The sequence below is a fragment of the Tursiops truncatus genome, chromosome 4, assembly GCF_011762595.2.
Source record: "Tursiops truncatus isolate mTurTru1 chromosome 4, mTurTru1.mat.Y, whole genome shotgun sequence".
NCBI classification, from domain to species: Eukaryota; Metazoa; Chordata; class Mammalia; order Artiodactyla; family Delphinidae; genus Tursiops; species Tursiops truncatus.
The window spans coordinates 32,241,653-32,266,009 of record NC_047037.1 but is presented as its reverse complement, the minus strand read 5'-3'; the positions used below and the strand labels follow the sequence as shown (position 1 = coordinate 32,266,009).

Genomic DNA, 24,357 nt, shown 5'->3' with positions numbered 1-24,357 from the left:
GGCAGTGGGCGGAACGAACGTGCAGACGACTGTGGCTGGACGTTAGGTTGGCGGTGACGCGCGTGCGCGCCCCCGGCGGGAGGTAACGGCGGGAAGCTTCGGGGGCGCGCTCGCGGCATCCCCGTAACAGCATGTGGGAACGTCGGACGAGTGAGGCGTGGCAGTGTCCACAGGCAGCTCTGGCTGCGGTGGGGCCGCGGCCAGTGCGGTCGTATGGCCTGGGGCCAGCTTCCTCAGCGGCCCGCTGGCCTCCAGGCTCGCCCCCGCCGGCCCGGGCCCGCCCCGGCGCCCCACCCCTCGGCCTCGCAGCGGACGCTCTGCGGACCCGCGAAGACAGATATGGCCTCCCCCAGCGCACTGTTCGGGCCAGCCACGTGGTCAGCCCTTCCCCGGAGGCCGGGCCGGCGGGAGGGCTGCGGGTTGGGCGAGCTGCTCATCTTCCCCGAGCGGAGTCGGCCGCGGGCCAGTCTTCCACTTCAGGGGAGGGACCCCCGGCCCAGCCCTCCCGCCTGGGCCGCCTCATCTGGTTAGCTTCCTAACATTGTTGAGACTTAGGTCTTTGATGGCAGGTGATAGCGGTTCATTTATGGGTGGGAAGTTTAGCAAGTTGTAAAAAGTGAGTTGATTTAAAAACCTTAATGTTAGTACATTAGGTACTGAAATGTGGCAGAAATCATGAAGGACTGAAGTTGGGGAACCCTGAACTTTTGGATTGCTCCATTCAAATCAGGGATGGGAAATAGATAATGAAGTAAGGGAATAAAAGGAACGGGTTCTTAGAATACTTTAATCATGAAGGTATTTGAAGGCAGTAAATCTCGGCTCATAATGTGTTGTTTTGTTTTTTTAATGACTTACAACATCAGGGTAAAGATGAGCTTGCTCTCAGCGAGTTTACAGTTAACAGCACTCTTACTTGCAGAGTAGTATTCCTTGAGCCTTACAGACGATTCCTAAGCCAGTCTTAAATTTTTTTTTCTTTCTTTAATAAAAGTATTGTAGGATCTGTGCCCTGTACTTATACAGTTCCCCACATGCTTGCATTTAATTTTATTTTCTAGATACGAAGAGGAAATCATAAGGATCGTTAACTACATGTTACCTTCAAATATTTTAATTTACATTGATCATAGCTGTAGCTTAATGATATAACAAAGGGTATGTATTTTCTTATTTGGAATGCAGTATCATCTTTAGATTGATTTTTATCCTGAGCTTCTTGCCTTTTGACTATATCATTACCAGTGATCAGTATGGTAAGAATGACTGAAATTAAAGTGGGTTAGATATTTATAAACATTCAGTTACACTGCTCTTTAAAATGTATTCAGGTTTTAACAATTATTTGTAGTTATTGTATATGTTAATTGTACTGATGCCACTTGTCTCCCATTAAAAGGTAGAACACCTTTGCTTGTTCCTTCCTGTTCTCACTTATGTAGTAGTGGTGGCAGATGGTGACAGTGTCAGTGGTCCACTTTATCAGAGCTTCCTACTTTTAAACATATGTCAACTTGATTTGAAATTCAGCTAAAGCCAACATTGACCTGGGCTTCAGGAATTGAATTTTCGGTTTTTATGTTACTTTGGGTTTTCTTTCTTCAAGAACTAAGTTTGTGTTTTCAGTTTTACAAAACCACAGTATTGTCATCACATCTATGAAAATTAATAAAAATCCCATAATGTCAATATTCAGTCTGGGTTCAGGTTTCCCCACCTGTCCCATACATGTATTTTTATAAGTAGCTTGTTTGGATCAAAATCTCATAGAGATCCACGTGTTGCATTGAGTTGATAACACCTTTTCAGTCTTTTTTAATATAGCAGTTTCACTGCATCTCTTTTTTCCCTTAACATTTTAGATTTAGTTGATTGCATCCACATGGTATCCTTTAACTTGTACATCTATTCCCTTTATTCCCTCTAAACTGGTAGTAAGGTCTAGAAATGCACTGTCCAATATAGTAGCTATCAGCCATTGGTGGCTATTTAAATGAATTAAAATGAAATAAAGCTAAAAATTTCAGTTCCCTAGCTGCATTGGCAACATTTCAAGGGCCCAGTAGTTTGGTGTATATGTAAAATATTTCCATAATTGCATAAAGTTCTGTTGAACAGCACTGGTCTAGAAGATTGATCAGATTCAACCTTGACTTTTTTTGTGGGGGTGAGGGCAGGGCAAAATTTCATCGGTGGTGCAAAACACTCCAGAGAGGCACATGATGTCTTGAGTTTTCTCTCTGTGATTTTAAAATTGAGCATCTTAGTGGGTTCAGGTGTTGTCAGCCCAGTCCATCCATCATGAAATTCTCCATGAGCCTTTCACTTAATGGTGAGATCCTTTCATGGATTTAGGTTGCCTGCATCCACTATTGCATCGGCGGTTGCAATATGGTGATTTTCTGATTCTGTCATTCCTCAGCATTTATTAGCTGGAAATTTTTTATGAATAAGAACTTTTTACTTCACCAGCTATTTGACTACCCCACCAGCTATTTGAAATAGTTTGTATAGGAAAGGCAAGAAAAATGCTTAATTCTTTCCCTCTATTTTCAGAGCACAGTAATGAGTTGGTGGCCTGGCAACCTCAAAGGTAACCATGAGGGTTTTGCCATTTTTTTTTTTATCATCATGAAATTATAGACTTAAATATATTTAAACTGTTTCAACCTACTGCAGTCTTTTTTTGGGGGGGGTACTCAAGTTGTCCTTTTGTTGGCGAGTGGCAGCCTATTTAAGTTGGCTTCTGTCCACTTTGATATGACCAGTAATCTTTGAGAGTTTCCTTATTTTCTGGTAAAACATGTTCCTGGCTCATTTAAACATTTCTGGCCACCAAGAAGCCCTGGTTCCTTTCAGTGGGAGATGGTGTTTAGAGACCAGTCTGGGTGCTGAAGGTACTCTTGCTACTAGACTGGTCACTGGTTTTAGGATTTACAGTGGCCAAAGTTAGGAAATACGTACATTTTTTAAAAAGAGAAATATCCAGAATTCACAGTGATATTTCCAATTTAATTTCATAGTTTTTTTTAAACACTTGATTTTATATTTGTATCTTTTTCTCTTTTGCCTATTAACATACTTTTTCTGTATTATATATAATGCTTTCAAATTAATGATACCAATTTTGCTATTAATAATATGATTCCTGAGTGATGTTTAGGGTTTCTCTATAGTACGTTTTTGTCCTTAGTATATATCCCAGTTGGAATATGTACAGTAAAATTGTTGCATTTTAAAACCAATGAAACAATTTGTTATATGGTAAGGGTGCCAACTTGATATCTAATTGATAGTTGATTTATTTCATTTTGTTTCCAATTTTTTTTTTTTTTTTTTTTTTTTTGCGGTACGCGGGCCTCTCACTGTTGTGGCCTCTCCCGTTGTGGAGCACAGGCTCCGGACGCGCAGGCTCAGCGGCCATGGCTCATGGGCCCAGCCGCTTCGCGGCATGTGGGATCTTCCCGGAACGGGGCACGAACCTGTGTCCCCTGCATTGGCAGGCGGACTCTCAACCACTGCGCCACCAGGCAAGCCCCTCCCACCTTTTATTTAAAAAACAGAGATCTCCTTAACTAAGTCTTACACCATCATTTTAATTTCTGAAATGGCTATTTTCCCCTATGTGGACTATTTTCACTGTTGTGCTACTGCCACCTGGTGGCCATGGTGGTGACATCATAGTTAAGTTTGTATATTTTTTCCTGTGTCCAGACTTTTCAATTTGGTTTGATTTTGTTTATGCCAAGAACACATTATTAAATAAAAACAAGATATGCTGATGTATTTTAAGATCTGGAATACTGTAAAATATATAAAGTTTGCACATTGGCTGGAACTTAGGAGTCACATTGCCTAGGTTTGAATCTTAGGACTGTGGTTTGTAGTTTACCATAATCAAGTTATTTAACCTTCTGAGCCTCAGTTTCCTCAAAGTAATAGTAGTTATGTTTTAAAATTGTTATGAAGATTGAATCTGACAATATAGACAGGCAGAACAGTTGAGCATTCAATGACTTTTAGCTTCTATTATAAATATTCCTAATTACTAAATATCATCCAGAAAATATATTAATGTATTGTATGTTACTAAATCTGTTTCTAATATATATTACTAAATGTATTTTTTAAGAATAACATGACCTAAAGGAGTATAATTTTACTAATGATGGTTTTGAATAACTGTAGTAGCTCTGTCCTTAGGAAGAGCACTTTCCAACGTATTTAATAAATATCCATGTAGAGTTGTCAGGAGCATGCATGGTGCAGAATATATGTAATTGGCTATTAGAATCCCATTAAAAAGCTGGAAGAAACCTTGGAGATTATATAGATCATGCTTCTTACTTTATAGAGGCAAAAACTGAAGTCCAAGGACACAAAGCTACTTAGTTGCAGAGCAGGACTCTATCCGGGTTTCCATATACATGGTACTGTGTGAACTGTGTACTGCCTCTCAGTTCCCTAGAGTGGATCAAAACACAGAATCTGCGTCCTCTTGTAATTGACTGTATCATTGTTTGAAAGAAAGTGGAATAGACCATGAAAACATTTTTCTTTAGGTTTTTATTTTGTCTAATGTTGGTGTAATACAAAGGATAAACCAGCTGGAAAGAAATCCTCTCTGCCATATGTGTGTGTGAACAGTTATTTAGTACTCCTGTTAGTAACTTTAGAAATAGATGCAAATAACGTGTAGTGGTTGTATTTTCCAGTCTTCTCATTCTCCTGTGTCTCTGTTTTATCTCCCTTCCCTTGTTTCTCTGCTAGACTCTTCTCTGTAGTTCTCCAGCTATGACCAGTTTGCATAGGGGGATAGGTGAAAAGGGAGGGGAATTGAGATACATTCAGCCAAAAGCATTCAGCACAGGCCAGGCTGAAATGCTACTCTAAGCCCTGGAGCTGCAGGTGTGAAAAAAACTGGTTTTCTACCCTTGACGGTTGAATAGTAGGGGGAAAAGGTGTGCAAAAGGACATTTCCAGGGTGGTGTAACTCCTATGAAAGAACCTGTTAAGGACTGGGAGCAATGAAGTGCAGAGGAGGGAGGGCCCACGAAGCTGCCTCTTAGGTGAGGGAAGGTGTTCTAGGAGCTTCATGGGCCTGTCATCTAGCCGGTGAGTAGGATCTCCCATGATGGGCCAAGAAGTTGAAGCGCAGGGCATTTAACCTTTTTACAATATCTCTTTAAAAGAAGCTACACGTTTCCTCTGACCTTTCAATTTGTTAGTGTCAGTGTTCCTCTGTTGCTAGCACCCCATCTCCACCCAGGCCCACTCTTACATGAGGAAGTAGGGACGTGACAGTGAGGTATTTGATTTCAATCGTGCAGGGGGAGTGTCAGTGGCAATTCAGATCATTTTAAATTGTTTTGTTTTAGTCTGAAATGTATTTGGTTCTAGTATTTCTTGAAGAGATATTCCTTGACTGCTTCTACAGTCATCTTAAGAAGTGCTGCATTTTCTCATTGTTATTTGTATGCTTTCATTCACATTCTTAAGTTTGTAAGTTGGAATGTTAGAACATAAAAAATGAATTTTCTCCTGACAGAGTTCTTTGCTTTCCCAGTTGCCAAAACAAAGGGGATTTGGCGATGGAGGCTTTGTTGGAAGGAATACAAAATCGGGGACATGATGGGTAAGTTTACTTTGACCTTAAGCTTCTCACTGAGTTTAAAAAGCATGTCTGAGTTATGCCTCTGACCATTTTGTGCTTTGGGTACAGAAGCAGAAGTGTGACCAAAATCTAAACTGATCCATGTCGTGTTTGTGGACAGTCTCTCTCCTTGGGGTGTTTCCCTCATCTCAGCAGTGTGAAGCTGGATGCTTACTATCATCCCAGTTAAATTTTCTGCTTTTAAAAAGCAAAAGGCTATAGAGGTTTTGTGACACTAAGAACAAATGCTTTTTTTTTAAAAAGTATTTAAACCTTAGGAGTTATCTCTCTGTGGCCATTCCCGGAAATCTCTGAATCCAGTACATCTGTGTCCACTTCTGTTTCTACCTTTGTAACATTTTGCATCTCCAGAAACATTGAAGGACATCAGTAAGTTTACAACAATAAGATAGGATGTGGTAAGTTTCTAATAATAAGTTGGGAAGAAATAGTTGGAATAAATTTGGCTCAAGGATGGAGGTTCTTAAAACAGCTCTTAAAATTGTATTGTAATTTTCCCAATAGCCTACTTGTTTCCAAAGCTTTTTATTTTGTTTGACTAGCTGAGAATGTGACATATGCTTGCCTGGATTCTTCCTGAAAGCTTCCCTAAAATGTTACAGAAGAGCTAGTTGTTGGTTGTGGAAGTCTCACTCACAAACTAGGCTTCAAACATAAACCTTGCGTTTGACCAGTTGACTTAAGCTTTAGGTCGGCTACTGTAGGAAGACAAACTTCCGTGGAATAAGTGATCATCTTAAGTGAGCATTAAAAGGAAAAGCTCAGAGATCCTGTTCTCTGCTTCTGATTATTTGTTGATACTGTTCCACTTCAGGTAGCTTTACATCTGCTATATTTTTACATGTGAAAGATGAAAAGCCACTTGGAGATATGTTCTATGTTCTTAAGGGTCTGTCCTTATTTATAGGGGATTTTTGACATCCTGTGAAGCAGAACTACAGGAGCTCATGAAACAGATTGACATAATGGTAGCTCATAAAAAATCTGCGTGGGAAGGACAGACACATGTTCTAGAAACTTGCTTGGACAGCCGTGAACGGGAACTTAAGGCTCTCAGGAGTCAGGTGGGTATGAAACACAAAGAGGTAAAGCAGATGATTTGCTACTCTTTTTGATATTTTCACCTTACCTTTTATAATAAATATGTTTCTTAAATATTTGTTGAAGAAAGCATTTAAAAAATTTTGAATTCAATTTATTTAAAACAAAACACAGTTCACCCATTTCTCCCATCCCCTGATCCAAGCCTTGTCTCTTGGAGCCACCAATCTGTTCTCTATATCTATGAGCTTATTTTTTGTTTGTTTCTGTAGATTCTACATGTAAGGGAGATCATACAATATTTGTCTTTCTTTGTCTGAATTATTTCAGTTAGCATAATGCCTTCAAGGTCTATCCATGCTGTGGCATATGGCAACTTTTTTTATGGCTGAATAATATTCTTTATATATGTGTATGTGTACCGCAGTTTCTTTTTTTTTTTTAATAAATTTATTTATTTATTTATTTTATTTTTGGCTGTGTTGGGTCTTTGTTTCTGTGTGAGGGCTTTCTCTAGTTGCGGCAAGCGGGAGCCACTCTTCATCACGGTGCGCGGGCCTCTCACTGTCGCGGCCTCTCTTGTTGCGGAGCACAGGCTCCAGATTCGCAGGCTCAGTAGTTGTGGCTCACGGGCCCAGTTGCTCCATGGCATGTGGGATCTTCCCAGACCAGGGCTCAAACCCGTGTTCCCTGCACTGGCAGGCAGACGCTCAACCACTGCGCCACCAGGGAAGCCCCCCACAGTTTCTTTATCCATTCATTCATCAATAGATACTTAGGTTGTTTCTAAGTATCTTTGTTATTGTAAATGAAGCTGCAGTGAACAGGGGGGTGCATATATCTTTTTGAATTAATTTTTTTTTGTTTTCTTCAGATAAATACCCAGAGTGGAATTACTGGATCATATGGTAGTTCTATTTTTAATTTTTTGAGGCATCTCCATACTATTTTCCATAATGGTTGCACCAACTTAACATTCTCAACCAAGTGTACAAGTGTTCCCTTTTGTTCACACCCTTGCCAACACTTGTTATTTGTTGTCTTTTTGATACTAGCCATTCTGCAAGGTGTGAGTTGATATCTCTGTGGTTTTGATATGCATTTCCCTGATGATTAGTGATGTTGACCATCTTTTTCATGTACCTGTTGGTCATCTGTATGTCTTCTTTGGAAAAATGTCTGTTTGGATCTTCTGTCCATTTTTTCAGTGGATAGTTTTTTTTTTTGCTATTGAATTGTAAAAGTTCTTTGTATATTTTGGATATCAGCCCCTTGTCAGATACATGATGTGCAGTTATTTTCTCCCATTCAGTAAGTTGCCTTTTCATGTTGTTGATGATTTACTTTGCTGTGTAGAAGCTTTTTAGCTTGATGTAGTCCCACTTATGTAGTTTTGCTTTTGCTGCTTTTACTTTTTTTGCTTTTGCTTTTGGTGCAGATTCAAAACATCATCCCTAAGACCTATATCAAGGAGCTTACTGCCTATGTTTTCTTCTAGGAGTTTTATGGTTTCAGGTCTTATGTTCAAGTCTTTAATCCATTTTGAGTTAATTTTTGTGAATGGTGTAAGATAGTGGTCCAGCTTCATTCACTTGCATGTGGCTGTCCAGTTTTCCCAACATCATTTATTGAAGAAACTGTCCTTTCCCCATCGTATATTCTTAAATTAATTGACCATATATGTGTGGGTTTATTTCTGTGATCTCTATTCTCTGTTCTGTTCTATCGATCTAAGTCTCTGTTTTTATGCCAATACAGTACCATTTGTATGTAATAATAGCCTTATAATATACTTTGAAGTTAGGGAGTGTGGTGCCTCCAGCTTTGTTCTTTCTCAAGATTGCTTTGGCTATTCAGTTCCATGCAAGTTTTAGGATTTTTTGTTTTATTTGTATGAGAAATGCCATTGGAATTTTGATAGGGATTGCGCTGAATCTGTAGATTGCTTTGGATAGTATGGCAGTTTTAACAATATTGATTCTCTCAATACATGAGCATAGAATATCTTTCCACTTATTTGTGTCTTTTTCAGTTTCTTTCATTAATGTCTCGTAGTTTTCAGTTTACAGATCTTTCACCTCCTTGGTTAAATTTATTCCTAGGTATTTTATTCTTTTTGATGCAGTTGTATATGGGATTGTTTTCTTAATTTCTCTTTTTGATAGTTATTATTTTTAAAAAATAGATTTTTGTGTATTCATATCGTATCCAGTAACTTTATTGAATTCATTTATTAACTCTGTTAGTTTGTGATAGAGTCTTTAGGGTTTCCTAGCTATTTTCATGTGATCTGCAAACAGTGAGTTTTACTTCTGCCTTTTCAATTTGGATGCTTTTTATTTCTATTTCTTGCCTAACTATTCTGGCTGGTATTTCCAATACTATGTTGAATAAAAGTGGTAAGAGTGGACATCCTTGTCCTGTTCCTGACCTTAGAGGAAAAGCTTTGAGCTTTTCAACATTGAGTATGATTTAGCTGTAGGCTTGTCATATATGACCTTAACTATGTTGAGGTATGTTTCCTCTATACCTGCTTTTTTGAGAGATTTGAGATTTTATTATAAATGGATTTAAATTTTGTCATATGCTTTTTATGCATCTGTTGAGATGATCATATGATTTTTGTCTTCATTTTGTTAATGAGGTGTATCACACTGACTGATTTACAGATATTGGACCATCCCTGTATCCTTAGAATAAATTTCACTTCATGATTGTATATGATCCTTTCAATGTGTTGCTGAATTCAGTTTGATAATATTTTGTTGAGAATTTTTGCATCTATGTTCATCGGGGATATTAGCCTGTAAAAAGAAATTTTTTTTGTTTGGTGGCACTCTTGTCTAGTTTTGGTATCAGGCTAATACTGGCCTCATAAAATGTGTTTTGAAAAGATTCCCCCTCTTATATTTTTTGGAAGAATTTGAAAAAGCTTGATATTAATTCTTTTTTGAATGTTTGGTGGAATTCACCAGTGAAGCCATTTGGTCCTGGACTTTTGTTTGTTGAGAGTTTTTGTTTAATGAATTGATCTGCTTGCTGGTAAGTGGTCTGTTCAGATTTTCTATTTCGTCATGATTCAGTCTTAGTAGCTTATATGTTTGTCAGAGTTTATCCACTTCTTCTAGTTTGTCCAATTTGTTGGCATGTAATTTTTCATAGTAGTCTGTATGATCCTTTGTATTTCTGTGGTGTCGCTTGTAATATCTCCTCTTTCATTTCTGACTTACTTGAGTCTTTTCTCTTTATTTTCTTGGTGAGTCTAGCTGAGGTTTTGTCAATTTTATTTCTCTTTTCACAGAACTAACTCTTAGTTTCATTGATCTTTTCTGTTGTCTTTTTAGTCTCTATTTCATTTATTTCTGCCCTAATTTACTAACTTTGGGCTTTTTTTGTTCTTTTTCTAGTTCCTTAAGGTGTAGTTAGGTTGTTTGTCTGAGGCTTTTCTTGTTTCTAGAGGTAGGTGTTTATCACTATGCACTTCCCTCATAGAACTGTTTTTGCTGCATTCTGTAAATTTTGGCATGTTACCTTTCCATTTTGTTTTTCTCAAGGTATTTTTTTATTTCTCTTGATTTCTTCTTTGCCCATTGGTTATTCAGTAGCATGTTGTTTAATCTCCACATATTTGTGTATTTCCCATTTTTCTTCGTGTAATTTCTCATTTCATGCCATTGTGGTTGGAAAAGATGCTTGATATGATTGCAGTCTTCTTAAATTTATTAAGACTTGATCTGTGGCCTAACATGATCTATCTTGGAAGATGTTCCATATACACTTGAGAAGAATATGTATTCTGTTGCTTTTGGATAGAATAGTCTATAAATATGTGTTAAGTCCATCTGGTTTAACATGTTGTTTAAGGCTGATGTCTCCTTATTGATTTTCTGTCTGGATGATCATTGATGTAAGTGGGATATTAAAGTTCCCTACTGTTACTGTATTGCTGTCTATGTCTCCCTTTAGGTCTGTTAATAATTGTGCTACATGTTTAGGTGCTCCTGTGTTGGCTGCATAAAGATTTACAAATGTTATATCCTCTCATTGGATTAACCCCTTTATCATTATGTAATGTCTTCTTTGTCTCTTATTAAAACATTTGTATTAAAGTCTTTTTTTTGTGTGTGTGATATAAGTATAGCTACTCCATCTTTCTTTTCCGTTTCCATTTGCGTGGAATTTCTTTTACCATCCCTTCACTTTCAGTCTGTTTTTATATCGAAATTGTATCTATTACAGGCAGCATATATAGGTGTGTCTTGCTTTTTATGCCTTCAGCCACTCTATGTCTTTTTGTTGGAGAATTTAGTCCATTTACATTTAAAGTTATTATTGATGGGTATGTGCTTATTGCCATTTTGTTAATTGTTTTCTAGCAGTTTTTGCAGTTTCTCTCTGTTCCTTTTTTCTTCTCTTTCTCTCTTCCTTTGTGGTTTGATGACTTTCTTTAGTGGTATGCTTATGGTCCTTTCTTTTTCTCTTTTGTGTATTTATTCTAGGTTTTTGCTTTGTGGTTGACGTGAGTCTTACACTTAACAACTTATATCTATAACAGTCTGTTTTAAGTTGATAACATCTTAAGTTTGATCCCATTCTAAAGCTCAACACTTACTCTCATGTTTTATGTTTTTGATGTCACATTTTATGTATTTTTACCTTGTGTATCTTTTAGCTAATTATTGTAATCATAGTTCTGTCTTTTAACCTTTATACTAGCTTTATTAGTGATTAATCCACTACCTTCACTATATATTTATTTTTCCGGTGAGATTTATCCTTTCATATGTTTTCTTGTTACTAATTAGCATCCTTTCTTTCAGCTTAAAGAAGTTCCTTTAAAGTTTGTTGTCAGGCCAGTTTAGTTTAGTGGTGGTGAACTCCTTTAACTTTTGCTTCTCTGGAAAACTTGTTATCTCTTCTTCAATTCTGAATGAAAACTTTGCTCGGTAGAGTATTCTTGGTTGGAAGTTTTCTTCTTTCAGCACTTTGAATGTATCGTGCTTTCTGGCCTGCAAAGTTTGTGCTGAAAAATCTGCTGATAGTTTTATGAGGGTTCCCTTGTATAGAACTAGTTGTTTTTCTTCTGCTTCTTTTAAGATTCTCTCCTTGTCTTTAACTTTTGACATTTTAATTATAATGTGTCTTGGTGTGGGTCTCTTTGGTAGCATCTTTTCTGGGACTCTCAGGGCTTCCTGGATCTGGACGTCTGTTTCCTTCCCCAAGTTAGGGAAGTTTTCAGCCATTATATTTTCAAATAAGTTTTCTGCCCCTTTCTCTCTTCTTCTGGGAGCCTTATGAAGTAAATGTTAGTCTGTTTGATGTTGTTCCATAAATTCCTTTTTTCATTCTTTTTTCTTTCTGCTGCTCTGGTTGGGTAAGTTCCACTGCCTTGTCCTTGAGTTAACTGATATTTTCTTCTGCTTCATCTAGTCTGCTGTTGAACCCCTCTAGTGTATTTTTTTCAGTTCAGTTAATACATTCTTTGGCTCTGTGACTTCTATTTGGTACTTTCTTATATGTTTTCATCTCTTTGTTGAAGTTCTCACTGTGTTCATCCATTCTTCTCCCCATCTTTATGACCATTACTTTGAACTCTTTATCAGGTAAATTACTGATCTCCATTTCGTTAAGATTTTTTCTGAGGTTTATCTTGTTCTTTCATTTGGAACATATTCCTCTGTTTCTTCAGTGTGCTTGACTCTCTGTTGGTTTCTGTACAGTAGATTAAACAACCACTTCTTCCGGTCTTGATTGAGTGGCCTTGTGTAGGAGATGAACCTTGTTATTCAACCCTGCCTCAGCTCCTGGTTGTCTCTCAAACCTCTATGCTTGTCCAGGTAGCCTGTTATATTTTTAGTAGCTCCCAGTAGTTGAGGATGTGCCAAAACCTGTCACTGTCCCAGAGTGGAGGATCTCAGCACCTAGATTCAGGTTGACTGGAATCTGGACCCTCAGGCAGCAGCTTTTAAAGTATGCAAATATATACAGTTCTGAGGGGCTGTGAGGGTAGGCCACATTGGTCCTCAGAGCCAGGTGATCTGGAGGTGTCCACTATGTGGGGTCCAGATGAACTATTTTCTGGGTGATACTGATGGGTTGGAGCAAGGCAGAGGGAGAGTGCCTAGATGGCGTCCACAGCCTGTGTTTCTTGATAGCAACTCCGTAGGCCACTGAATGTGAGCCAAACCTGAAGCCTGCTCCTCAGGCCGAAGGTCCAAGACAAGTAAAGATAAAGAGGACTCTTTCACAGAAACCCTAGGGAGTGTGCCTCATTCTGCTTTCTGTGCAGTGCCTTGGGGTTGGTAGCCTGCCAAGAACTATCCCTCTGATTGCCATAGTCTTGTGGGATCCAGGAATGCAAATCCCTCCAGTCACCTAGAGCTAGGTAATTGAGGGGAGTCCCCTGGGCACCAGCCACGTGTGTAGCTACCCTCCAGGAGACACTGGTGCACTAGAGGCAGCAGAGTGTGAGAGCAAAGGTAGCACCTGCCCTCCAAGGTCTCTGGAAAGGATTACAGTCAACCCCAAGATGCATGCCTAATCAGAAGCTTGCCCCTCAGTTAGCAGTCAGGATGATCAGTTAATAGTCTCCCTTCGCAGAAAGATTGAGCTCCTGGGTCTGTTGCCTTTGCTGTGCCCTTGGGGTTGTAACTGTTTAAGAACTCTTTCTCCTTGGGCTACAGCCCTGTAGGACCTATGAGTATAAGCCCCACTGACCACCAGAGCCAGTTGATGTAGAGGTGTTCCCTAGCATCAGTCACAAAAATCCAGGCACCAGACAGGGGCATGAGCTCCTTTCTGGGTGACACCAATTATTACAGTTCCTTGGGACCCAGAACACAAGCTCCCCTGGCCTCCAGAGCCAGGTAACCAAGAATCATATCCTGGGTAGCAGCTGTAAAAGTCAGGACACCTGATGTGTGTAAAAGCTCCCTGCTGAGAGATACTGGTGCTCTGGAGCACAGCAAAGGTAGTGCCTGCCAGTCTTTGTTCCCAGAGCGTTCCAGCAGGCTTCTAGATATGTGTGTTGAACTAGATTCCTGCCCCTCTGATGGAGGTTTTAATATAAGCAGGTGAGCCTTATTAACTTTAAGTCTAGGCATGATTGGCTGTCTCTGAGCTGGACTCTGGGGTGGGTGAGTCCAAGCACATGAGCCCTCTAAGAGGTGTTTCTCATCACTATCATTTTGTGGGTCTTGGGACACAAGACCCATTGGTTTTCAAAAATTAGATGTTTTGGGGGCTTATCTGTCAAGTGCATGTCTTAAAAGCTGGGGTGCCCAATGTGGGGTCTGAATCCTTTGCTCCTCAGGGAGTTTTGAGTTCCCTTCTGGTTGTTGGTTGCTAAATCAGGGGTGAGGTTTATGGTGAGATTGTGTCCCCATCTCCCCTACAGGCTTTTGTATGGTTTTCTTCTCTTTTACCCAATGTGTAGTCGTCACGCAGCCAGCCTTTAGGTTCTTTTTTCGAGAAGAAATTGTTCCATATTTAGCTGTAGATCCAGTGAGTCTGTCGGAGGAGGTGAGTTCAGTATCTTCCTACACTGCCGTCTTGAACTGGTGATACTGTCTTTTTCATAATGCAAAGAAAGCATTTGTGTGTCAGAAAGCATTTGTGTGTCAAATTCTGATGGTTTCTTTCAGAAGAAGAATTCATTGGTGAAAATGCATAAGAGTGTTAATATTTATTTCAAGGATCATGTTACCTTGGTCACATGTAATACATACAATAACTTCTTTAAGAAAATGTGAAGGGTGTCACATGATCTTTGTAAAAACCTTCATTCTATTACATGCCTATGTTAATAATCAGCGAGTTTAGCAAACATAGTTTTTGGCCTCATTGTATGACTAGTGTAAAAAGTTAAGCCCCAAATTCAATAATTGGCTTCTTTTGGTTAGGTTTAAAATAAAATTCAGAAAACTCTTCTTAAAAAATTTATATTTGTGGGCTTCCCTGGTGGCACAGTGGTTGAGAGTCCGTCTGCTGATGCAGGGGACACGGGTTTGTGCCCTGGTCCGGGAGGATACCACATGCCGCAGAGCGGCTGGGCCCGTGGGCCGTGGCCGCTGGGCCTGCGCGTCCGGAGCCTGTGCTCCGCAACGGGAGAGGTGAGAGGCCCGCATACCGCAAAAAAAAAAAAAAAAATTTATATTTGCACTTGTTAACAATTAGGGAAAAAGAAAGAAAAGGGGAAAATAAATATTATTTGCGATCTCATCACCCAATGTTATTGGTGATTTGGGGGAAAAGTTTAATAACATTTGCTAATTGATTTCTCTTTTTTTTTTTTTTTTTTTTTGTGGTATGCGGGCCTCTCACTGTTGTGGCCTCTCCCGTTGCGGAGCACAGGCTCCGGATGCGTGGGCTCAGCGGCCATGGCTTATGGGCCCAGCCGCTCTGTGAGATGTGGGATCTTCCCGGACCGGGGCACGAACCTGCGTCCCCTGCATCGGCAGGTGGCTCTCAACCACTGCGCCACCAGGGAAGCCCTGATGATTTCTCTTAATTTAGCTGGTACAGTGAAAAGAACATTGAATATTGGAAGGGAAGCAGAAAGCATATATAAGTGCAAGAATTGCCCCTAAATTTCTGGCATCAATGTTGATCTCAGAAGGATTGGAAGAGTTGTAGGGAAACACTGGTCCCAAGCCCCACTTGGATGGGCTTTCCTACCAGTAGGATCACCAGTGCTGTCATTCAGCTTCTTCAGGGGTGCTTCTGTGAGTGGTAGATTCTGTTGATGATACTTACTTATCAAGAATATTTTAGAAATGTTTCATGTCACAAGGAAAGAGTTAGGCTTCATAAAGTGTTTTTTTCCTTGTCAAGAGAATCTCTCAATTGGCCATGTGCACATTGGGTCAAAGCAGTACAGTTGACCCTTGAACAATGTGGGGGTTGGGGGCATCAACCCCTAATGCACTCGAAAATCCACATATAACTTTACAGTCAATCTTCCTTATCTGAGATTCCACATCCATGAATTCATGTAGTACTATAGTATTTATTTATTTATTTTTTTTTTTTTTTTTTTTTATTTTTTTTATTTTTTAACATCTTTATTGGGGTATAATTACTTTACAATGGTGTGTTAGTTTCTGCTTTATAACAAAGTGAATCAGTTATACATATACATATGTTCCCATATCTCTTCCCTCTTGCGTCTCCCTCCCTCCCACCCTCCCTATCCCACCCCTCCAGGCTATAGTATTTATTGAAAAAAAATCCATATATAAGTGGACTCATGTAGTTCAACCATGTTGTTCAAGGGTCAACCATACATAGTAACATTGGCCGTGTTAGATTTAGATTCAGTGTTCTGAGAATGCCACTTGCTAAACTGGAATTTATTTTAAAATTTGGGTAGACTTTTGAGAATGTATTTTAAAATTACACCTCATGGGACTTCCCTGGTGGCGCAGTGGTTAAGAATATGCCTGCCAATGCAGGGGACATGGATTTGAGCCCTGGTCCGGGAAGATCCCACATGCCGCGGAGCAACTAAGCCCGTGCGCCACAACTGCTGTAGCCCGCGTGCCTAGAGCCCGTGCTCCGCAACAAGAGAAGCCACCACAATGAGAAGCCTACACACCACAAGAAGGTTAGCCCCCGCTCACTGCAACTAGAGAAAGCCCACGTGCAGCAGTGAAGACCCAATGCAGCCAAAAATAAATAAATAAATTTTTAAAAATTAAAAAAAGTAAAATTAGACCTCATGAAAAGATATAGAAGGTGGGTAAAAAAGTGCATGGAATGATAATCATATTTGATTTTTTAAAAATCGTAATTTAGGTAGGGTCAGTGCTCCTTGGTAAGTTACTTTAGTTACTACTTCTTTATTTCTCCCGGGGCAAAACAAAAGTAGTTCTGTTTAGAAAGTTAAGGTGATAGTGCTTTCCTAGTTAAAAAACACTGTATAGTTGACCCTTGAACAACCTGTGAACTAGGGGCACTGATCCCCGATGCAGTTGAAAATCTACATATAACTTTACAGTTGGCCCTTGTATCTGTATCTGTTCTGAATCTGCAGATTCAACCAACTTTGGGTGGTGTAGTACAGTAGTACATATTTATCGAAAAAATCCATGTATAAGTGGACCTGCACAGTTCAAACCGTCAACTGTGTATGTGGATATCTAAGTTGTTTACTTTGTTAGAAACCCATTAAAGAAATTCCTGTGTGTGTGATCATGAGAATATTCATGCCGAGGCTGTTGAAACTTATTCCTGCAGCTTAGTTTTGATGTCAAGGGCATTACTGCACTACATGCAGTAATAAAACTACTCATTTTATTGCACTTCACTCTATAATGCTTTGCCGATATTGTATTTTTTTACAAATTGAAGTTTTGTGGCAACCTTGTGTTGAACAAGTCTGTTGGCACCTTTTTTCTAATAGCATTTGCTCACTTCATGTCTCTGAGTCACATTTTGGTGATTCTTGCAATATTTCAAATCCTCTACCAACATATAGATTATGACCCACTGAAGGCTCTGATGATGGTTAGCATTTTTTTCTTTAGCAATAAAGTGTTTTTAAATTAAGATATATACATTGTTTTTTAGACATAATACTCTCGCACACTTAGTTGACTACAGTACAGTGTAAACATAACATTTATATGCACTGCGAAACCAAAAAAATTCATGTGACTCATTTTATCACAGTATTTGCTTTATTGTGATCTGGAAGGAACCTGCAGTATCTCTGAAGTATGCCTGTACTTAATACCTTAAAGAGGAATTAAAGAGATTGAGTAGATAGGTTCCTTGGTAAACATTTGAAGATTACAGGTTTGGCCTGGGGACATAAAAGATGTTTAGAAATGTAGCTGTCAATGATTTGCTGCTTCATTGATTGGGTTGCTGGAAGTTGATTAAATTTCTAGAGGTAAATACTAATTATAGGAATCTGTTCCATAGAGTTTGTCTGTGAAATTGTAATTTCACTGTTATTGGTAATAATATGTTTATAATCTACTTTGAAAAGTACATGATAGAAGAACTAGAATATAGAGCTTTAAGTTTTTGTCAGTTTTATTTGTTTGAAAGTTTCAGTCCTAGAAGCAGTTAATCCTATGGTATAAACCAGTGCTACTGAAATGACAGGTCCATGGTGAGATGAAAGGATTGCACCAGAATGTAAAGTAGTACATTGCATCCTTCACTTCACGGAAAGTTTTGCTGTATAAAAATGTCAGTTGCACTAAACTGTGTTTTGTAACATAGTTGATTACATTCTGCTTCAAGGTTCTTATCTCACACTGGATTGCTGTTGTGACCAGCTCCAGCCCATCTGCAGATCATACTTGGAGGAGTACTAGTATAAACAACTTGCTTCATAAGTGAATGATCTGTTTTCTGATTACATTGTTGGGATTGGATTGGTTTTAATGGACGTTTCTGCTGCTGTTACCTTCTAATGCCCTATAGAGCAGGTAGAGCTAATGAAACAAGTAAGGAATTTGGAGTCCTGGCTGTGCCTTTTCTCAGCTGAATGGCCTTGGACAAATAATTTAACCTCTCTGAGCCCATTTCATCATGTGTAAAATTAGGATATAATCCCTGTGTTCCCATGTTGTTGTGAAGATTGAGTTACTGTTTTAAGAAACCACTTTGAAAACTCTAAATTGTAGTTAAAACGATATCATCCATACTGACAGTTTTCAAACCTCTCTTCCATTTCTCTAATGCCATCTCTTGCTCTCAGCAATTAAGCTCTTTCTTCCTCCTCTTTTTCTTTAAGAAATTTAGATATTGTTGCGTGCCCACTAAGAACCAGACTCTGGTAAATAAATGAAATTAAACAATCTTTTCTTCACATTTTATATTTATGCTTGCCTTACATAGTAAATGAAAAGAAAAATGGTTCTACAAAGCTCGTAAGAAAAAACAGTGATCACCTGCCCTAGTCCTCTGAACCTAGGATTCTTGCTTCTCTGAGGCAGTCATTTCAGTGTCTTTTACTCTTTTTTTTGTTATTCTCTTCATATTTCTATATAACATTTTATGGCAATCTTCTTAATTTTCAGTTTTAACTATTTATCTAATAACTTGCTGCTATGAAAATTGAGGGCTTTGCTCTCATATACAATTTCCATCCCCTCATCCTGCCAGAATTGTATATCTTAATTTTTCGTTAGGTCAGTTTTTAGTGTTTATATCATTAAGATGGTAATTATTATTTACAACTGAGTCAGATAGCATAATAATAATCAAGCTTATTTCTTGTGCAATGTTTTTGTTTTCTGGGGAATTAGTAACTGTCTCATTTTTATTTGCTTTTTTAAAAAGTACCTTCTCAATGATAGGAAGAATTGATAATGCCAGTATCTAGATTTGCCATGGATCTCTTTCTTTTATTGCTTCTACTTTTTTTCACTTTTGTTGTCTTATCTCCTTGTATGTGTAGGGTTACTTTCTGAGTGGGTTATCAAGCACTGTATTTGTAAAATTATTTGAAGAAATAGTTTAAGGCACAGAATAGTGTTTTTTTTTTTTCCTTTGGAGAAAGTTTAGGTTGTTTTTTCCAAGTTCCTGGAATCCCTAGCACTTTGGAGATGCCTGGGGACAGACGTTAGCACTCTCTTAAGATCATCTTAAACTGATTTCAGAGATTCAGATGTCTGCAGTTGATTGGCAATTTCAAGAAGTCCTGTTCTACATCTGGCCCATTCTTACTCCTAGGGTACAGCCTTTCAGGGTCCCAACTCAAAGCAAGGATGGGTTCAGAGCTGTCTTGGGCACAAAATCTTTTATTCTCTTAGCCCCTTGAAGTTATCAAAACTCCCATTCGGCCTCTTATCCTTTCAGCTGCCTTCTCTAGTTTCAGTTAATACTTGCCCCAAACTCTGGGCTCACCTCCCTCCACCTCTAGCCTAGCCCAGATGCTGACCTGGTAATTCTTCCCTATCATGTTAGCGCTTGACTTCAGGCACAGTTTTTAAGAAATCTTACTTATATAGTTGTCCTCAGTGTATGGACTGGCCCAGAATACCTAGCCTGCCATTACCAAATGTTAAAGTCTGAAAGATTCACATTTAACTAAAAACATCCTGAGTGAAATTTACTACTAAATTCTACAGCCAATCAAACTTTCAACCAGATGTGAAAAGAGAATAAAGGTATTTTCAGACATGTAAAATCTCAAAAGAATGTTCTACCAAAATGAGAAGTAAACTTACAAAGAAGATGACAGAGAATTTTTTAAAAAAGCAAAAAGCAGAAAAGCACAGAAAGCCTCCAGAATAATGGTGAAGGAAGTTCCCAAGATGACAGCTATACAGGTAGCCTAGAGTAACTTACCAATATTTGAGAATGGCAAGCTCCAGGAAGGATGTTTTCACAGGAAGAAAGAAAGTAAAAGAAAGAAAAGGAAAGGAAATTGCAATAGCTATGTTTACTGTGTTCAAGGAGATAAAAGATAAGATTGAGCATTTCTTATCTTTTGAAAAAATTGGAAACTATTAAAAGATGAGTGGAAATCATAATGTTGAAAAATAGAATAAACGAAATTAAGGCCTTTAAGATTAAGAGATAATTGGTGAACTGGAAGATATGACAGAAGAAAATGTTTGGAATAAAGCACAGACAGAATGATAGAAAATATAGAAGAGAGGATAAGAGAAAAGAGGATACAGTGAGAAGGTCAAATATGAGTGTTTTGGGGATCCCTGAAGGAGAAAACAAAGTGAGAATGGGCTAAAGCAATATTTGAAGATAAATTGACCGAGATTTTGCCAAAAGTGAGGAAGGCCGTGTACTTAAGAAATCTGAAAACCTCAAGCAAGATAAACAGAAAAAATTATATACCTAGGTTGAAAACTAAAGACAAAGAGGACATCTGAAAAGTTATCAAAGAAAACAAAATAAAACAAAACCAGATATTTACCAAGAAAAAAAGGTGATCTACGAACGGCTTCTAACAGCTGACTTGTCAGCTAAAACAGTGAAAGCCAGAAGACAATAGAATCATGTCCACAAAGAAATGACTTTCTTCCCTGCCAAACCAGAAATAAATTCTATACCCAGAATAAAGATGAAATCAAGACATTTTCAGATCAACAAAGATTGAGAGAATTTGTCACTAGGAGACCTGCACCAAGGAAATACTAAAAGAATGTTCTTCAGGCAGAAGGAAAGTGACCCCAGATGGAAGCTCAAGAGATAAAGGAAGAAACGAAAGGTGACAGTAAATATGTGGGTAAATCTAAACAAATATTTACTGTATATAACAACAAGAGCCTTCAGTTGAACATATATGTGGAATTATGATGGCATTTCAGTCAAGTTGGGGGGGCGGTAAATGGAATTAAAGTATTTCTGTAGTCCTTGGGTTGCCTGGGAATTGGTAAAACTAATGTTAATGTTAGCTAATGTTAATCTAATTAACGTTAGTTAAATCTAGTGTTAATTAGTTAAGTTTTAGTCTTGAGAGAACCATTAAAAGTATATAGTAATATGTTAATAGAGTATATGTCTTCTAAGCTAACAGAAGGAGAAAAATGAAGTAAGAAGTTATCAGCCCCAAAGAAGGCAAGAAAGGAGAGAAAAAGGAACATAGGAACGTAGAGCTTATTAAGTACAAATAGCACTTAGTAAGACAATAGATATAAATCGAAAGAGGTCCCGTAAATGTAAATGTACTAAATGGCTTAATTAAAAGATAAAAATTGTCCAACTGGGTAAAGATAATTGAACTCAATTATTTGATGTTTATAAAGATACAGCAAAGTTGAAAGTAAAATGTAAAAAATATATACCATACAAACACTTTGAATAGAGAGATGGTGTAGCTAAACTGTACTTGAAGCAGAAGCAGTGAACGTTACCAAAGGTGAAGAGAAACACTTCATAATGATAAAATATGAAACCTCCGTATATGTAACTGTAGCAGATATTCTTATTGGCCTGTATCACATCCTCCTTGCCCCCTCATTTCACCTGGATATTACATACAGCTCACTGTGTACTGCCAGCATCTCACTACACTGTGCTTCTCTTTCTGGAAACTTAAAAGCTGCTCAGGTGAAACCTGGGATTGTGGGGGCAGTTAACACTCCTGGGGCAAGCCTCAAGCAGTGGAGGGACTGGAATCGGTGGATAAACTCTCCAACTTCCCATCCCTTAGAGGGACAATTCTGAAACACATTCTGTTTGCTTCCTTGGTGAGTTCCCTGTGGGAGCGGTTCCAGCACTTACTGCAGAAATCAGCTCAGTAACACACTTTATTGGCTTTCCTTCCTTCCTGGATCTCTCTCTTCATTTCCTTACTGTGTTTCCTGGGATCACCTCCATTACCTAACTGCCCTAAAATCTACACTTTTGGGAGAACTCAAACTAAGACCAAAAAAAATCTGAATTTGTAAGTTTCTAATTTTAAATTTCTCTCTGTTTCTCTTATCTGTATGCAAAGAGTGGCAGAACTACAAGGAGGAATAGATGAAGCCACAATTGTAGTTGGGGATTTTAACCCAATTTTCTTAGTAACTGATGGAACAAGAGACAGATATCAGTAAGGATGTAGATTTGAGCACCATGATCAACAAACTTGACCTAATTTATATATACAGAACATTGCACAAGAGAACTGTGGTGTACGGTTTTTTCTAGCACAAGCAACTCTTTCCAAAACTGACCATATGATAAATCTTGACACAACTCAGAGTCTTGAAATAATGGAGTATGTTCTTTGAACATAGTGGAAACAAGTTACAAAAAGATACCTAAATACTAAAAACCCTTTGACATACTTTTGTAAATGTTTTTCTCAGTTTATTGATTTTTAATTTTAATGGAATTTTTTCAAATATAGAAGTTCCATATTTTGCAGAGTCAAATCTGTCATTCTCAAATGACTCATTAGTTTTAAGCTCAGTTTCTCCCTATCCAGGAATTCAGTAAATACTCATTTAAATAAAAAAAAAATTAAGTAGTTTTTTCTATTTTATTGGCTATACTTAATCATTCCTCTGGTTTGAGTTTCTCCCTATCCAGGAATTTCTCCCTATCCAGGAATTCAGTAAATACTCATTTAAATAAAAAAAAAATTAAGTAGTTTTTTCTATTTTATTGGCTATACTTAATCATTCCTCTGGTTTGAGTTTCTCCCTATCCAGGAATTTCTCCCTATCCAGGAATTCAGTAAATACTCATTTAAATTAAAAAAAAATTAAGTAGTTTTTTCTATTTTATTGGCTATACTTAATCATTCCTCTGGTTTGAACTTCAGAATCACTTTTTCGTTCCAAAAAAAGAATTCTACTAGAATTTTTAATTGCAATTGCATTAACTCCTTCTTCTTATAAGAATTTTATTTTTGCATTTTTTAATTCAGGTATAATTGAGGTATAACATTATATTAGTTTAGTTATACAATGTAATGATTCGATATTTGTATATATTGTGAAATGATCACCACAGTAAGTCTAGTAACATCTGTCACCATACATAGTCACAAAATTTTTTTTTCTTGTGATGAGAACTTTTAAGATCTACAGTTTTTTTATTTTTAAATTACCATTCTGTATTGTGATTGAGATTACTACTTACTGTTCCCAGTTCTTCCTTTCCCTTCTAGCTATTAGTAGATGAAATGCTAACTGGTTATTGAGAGATGTAGAGAAATGCTGATGGATAGTGATGGAAGTGAGGGCTGGGCATGAGCTAGCTGTGGCTGGCATCAAACCACTGAAAAATGGGTTAGGATAACATGCTCACTCTGGCTGGTGAAACTGGTTTTCTTTGAAGTGGGGTAAATGGTAAAGCAGGTACAAGTCTCCTGCTATCTTTCTGTCTGATGTTACTATTCTGTACTTTGATTTATAGAATTTATTCTTGAAGTCTTATAGATTTTTGTTCCATATTTTTAGATTCCAAGGTTCTTGTAACTTTATCTCTCTTAATTTTTTGTGAGGTTTTTTTTGATAAAAAGGGTTGGGGAGAATAAATGAGACAGAGGAAGTTTCTCTCTAAACCTAGCAATTCTAGAACAATTGCTCGTTTTCCATTTTTTGGCATTGTTATGGATTATTAAATAATTAGATATTTGACTTCCTGAGAAATTGTACAGTTGAGAATGTGTATTCACAGATAAGTACAAAGGTTATTTCCTATTTTTGTGTTTCAGGGTTATTGTTTCAATGCTAATAGTGAAAAATGCTACCACCTCTCTGCTTTTAGGTTGGAATGTTGCGTCAGCAGGTTGAAGAACATGAAAAAGTCAAGCAAGAGATGGCCATAGAGTATAAGCTGGAGTTAAAGAACCTACATGAAGAAGTAAGATTTTAATTCTGTTATGTGTTGTATAATTCTGTCTCTTCAACCCATGAGAATTTTGTTAACGAGCCAGTTTCTACTTCATAGAGTGGATGTATATATACTAAGGGAGGTGCAGGGGAGGAAATCCATTTCTCTGTTCTTAAACCCAGGTAAAGAATCTTGCCTATTTATATGTTTGATACTACCTACAACAGCGATTCTAAAATGTGTTTGTTGGTTGAGGACCTGAAAGAAATAGAGCTATTTTTGTATAATACCATGAAATACTGATACCAAAAGCTTATATTAAATGTTTTAATTTTTAAGTTGAATCAGTTACTAGATTTTAAATAATGGAGGATCCAAAGGTTTCAGAAGCA

The 24,357-nt window shown here is 37.9% G+C and overlaps 1 protein-coding gene across 1 annotated transcript in view; it reads left to right on the top strand.

Moving 5' to 3' along the window:
* The first annotated feature begins 107 nt into the window (after positions 1–107).
* Positions 108–24,357, top strand: part of CEP63 (centrosomal protein 63) — a 73,934-nt gene continuing 49,684 nt past the window's right edge. The window contains 4 exon segments of the mRNA XM_019934200.3: positions 108–377; positions 5,567–5,635; positions 6,582–6,738; positions 23,900–23,995. Of these exon segments, the coding sequence (XP_019789759.2) occupies positions 214–377; positions 5,567–5,635; positions 6,582–6,738; positions 23,900–23,995 (486 nt within the window). The 5' untranslated portion in view covers positions 108–213.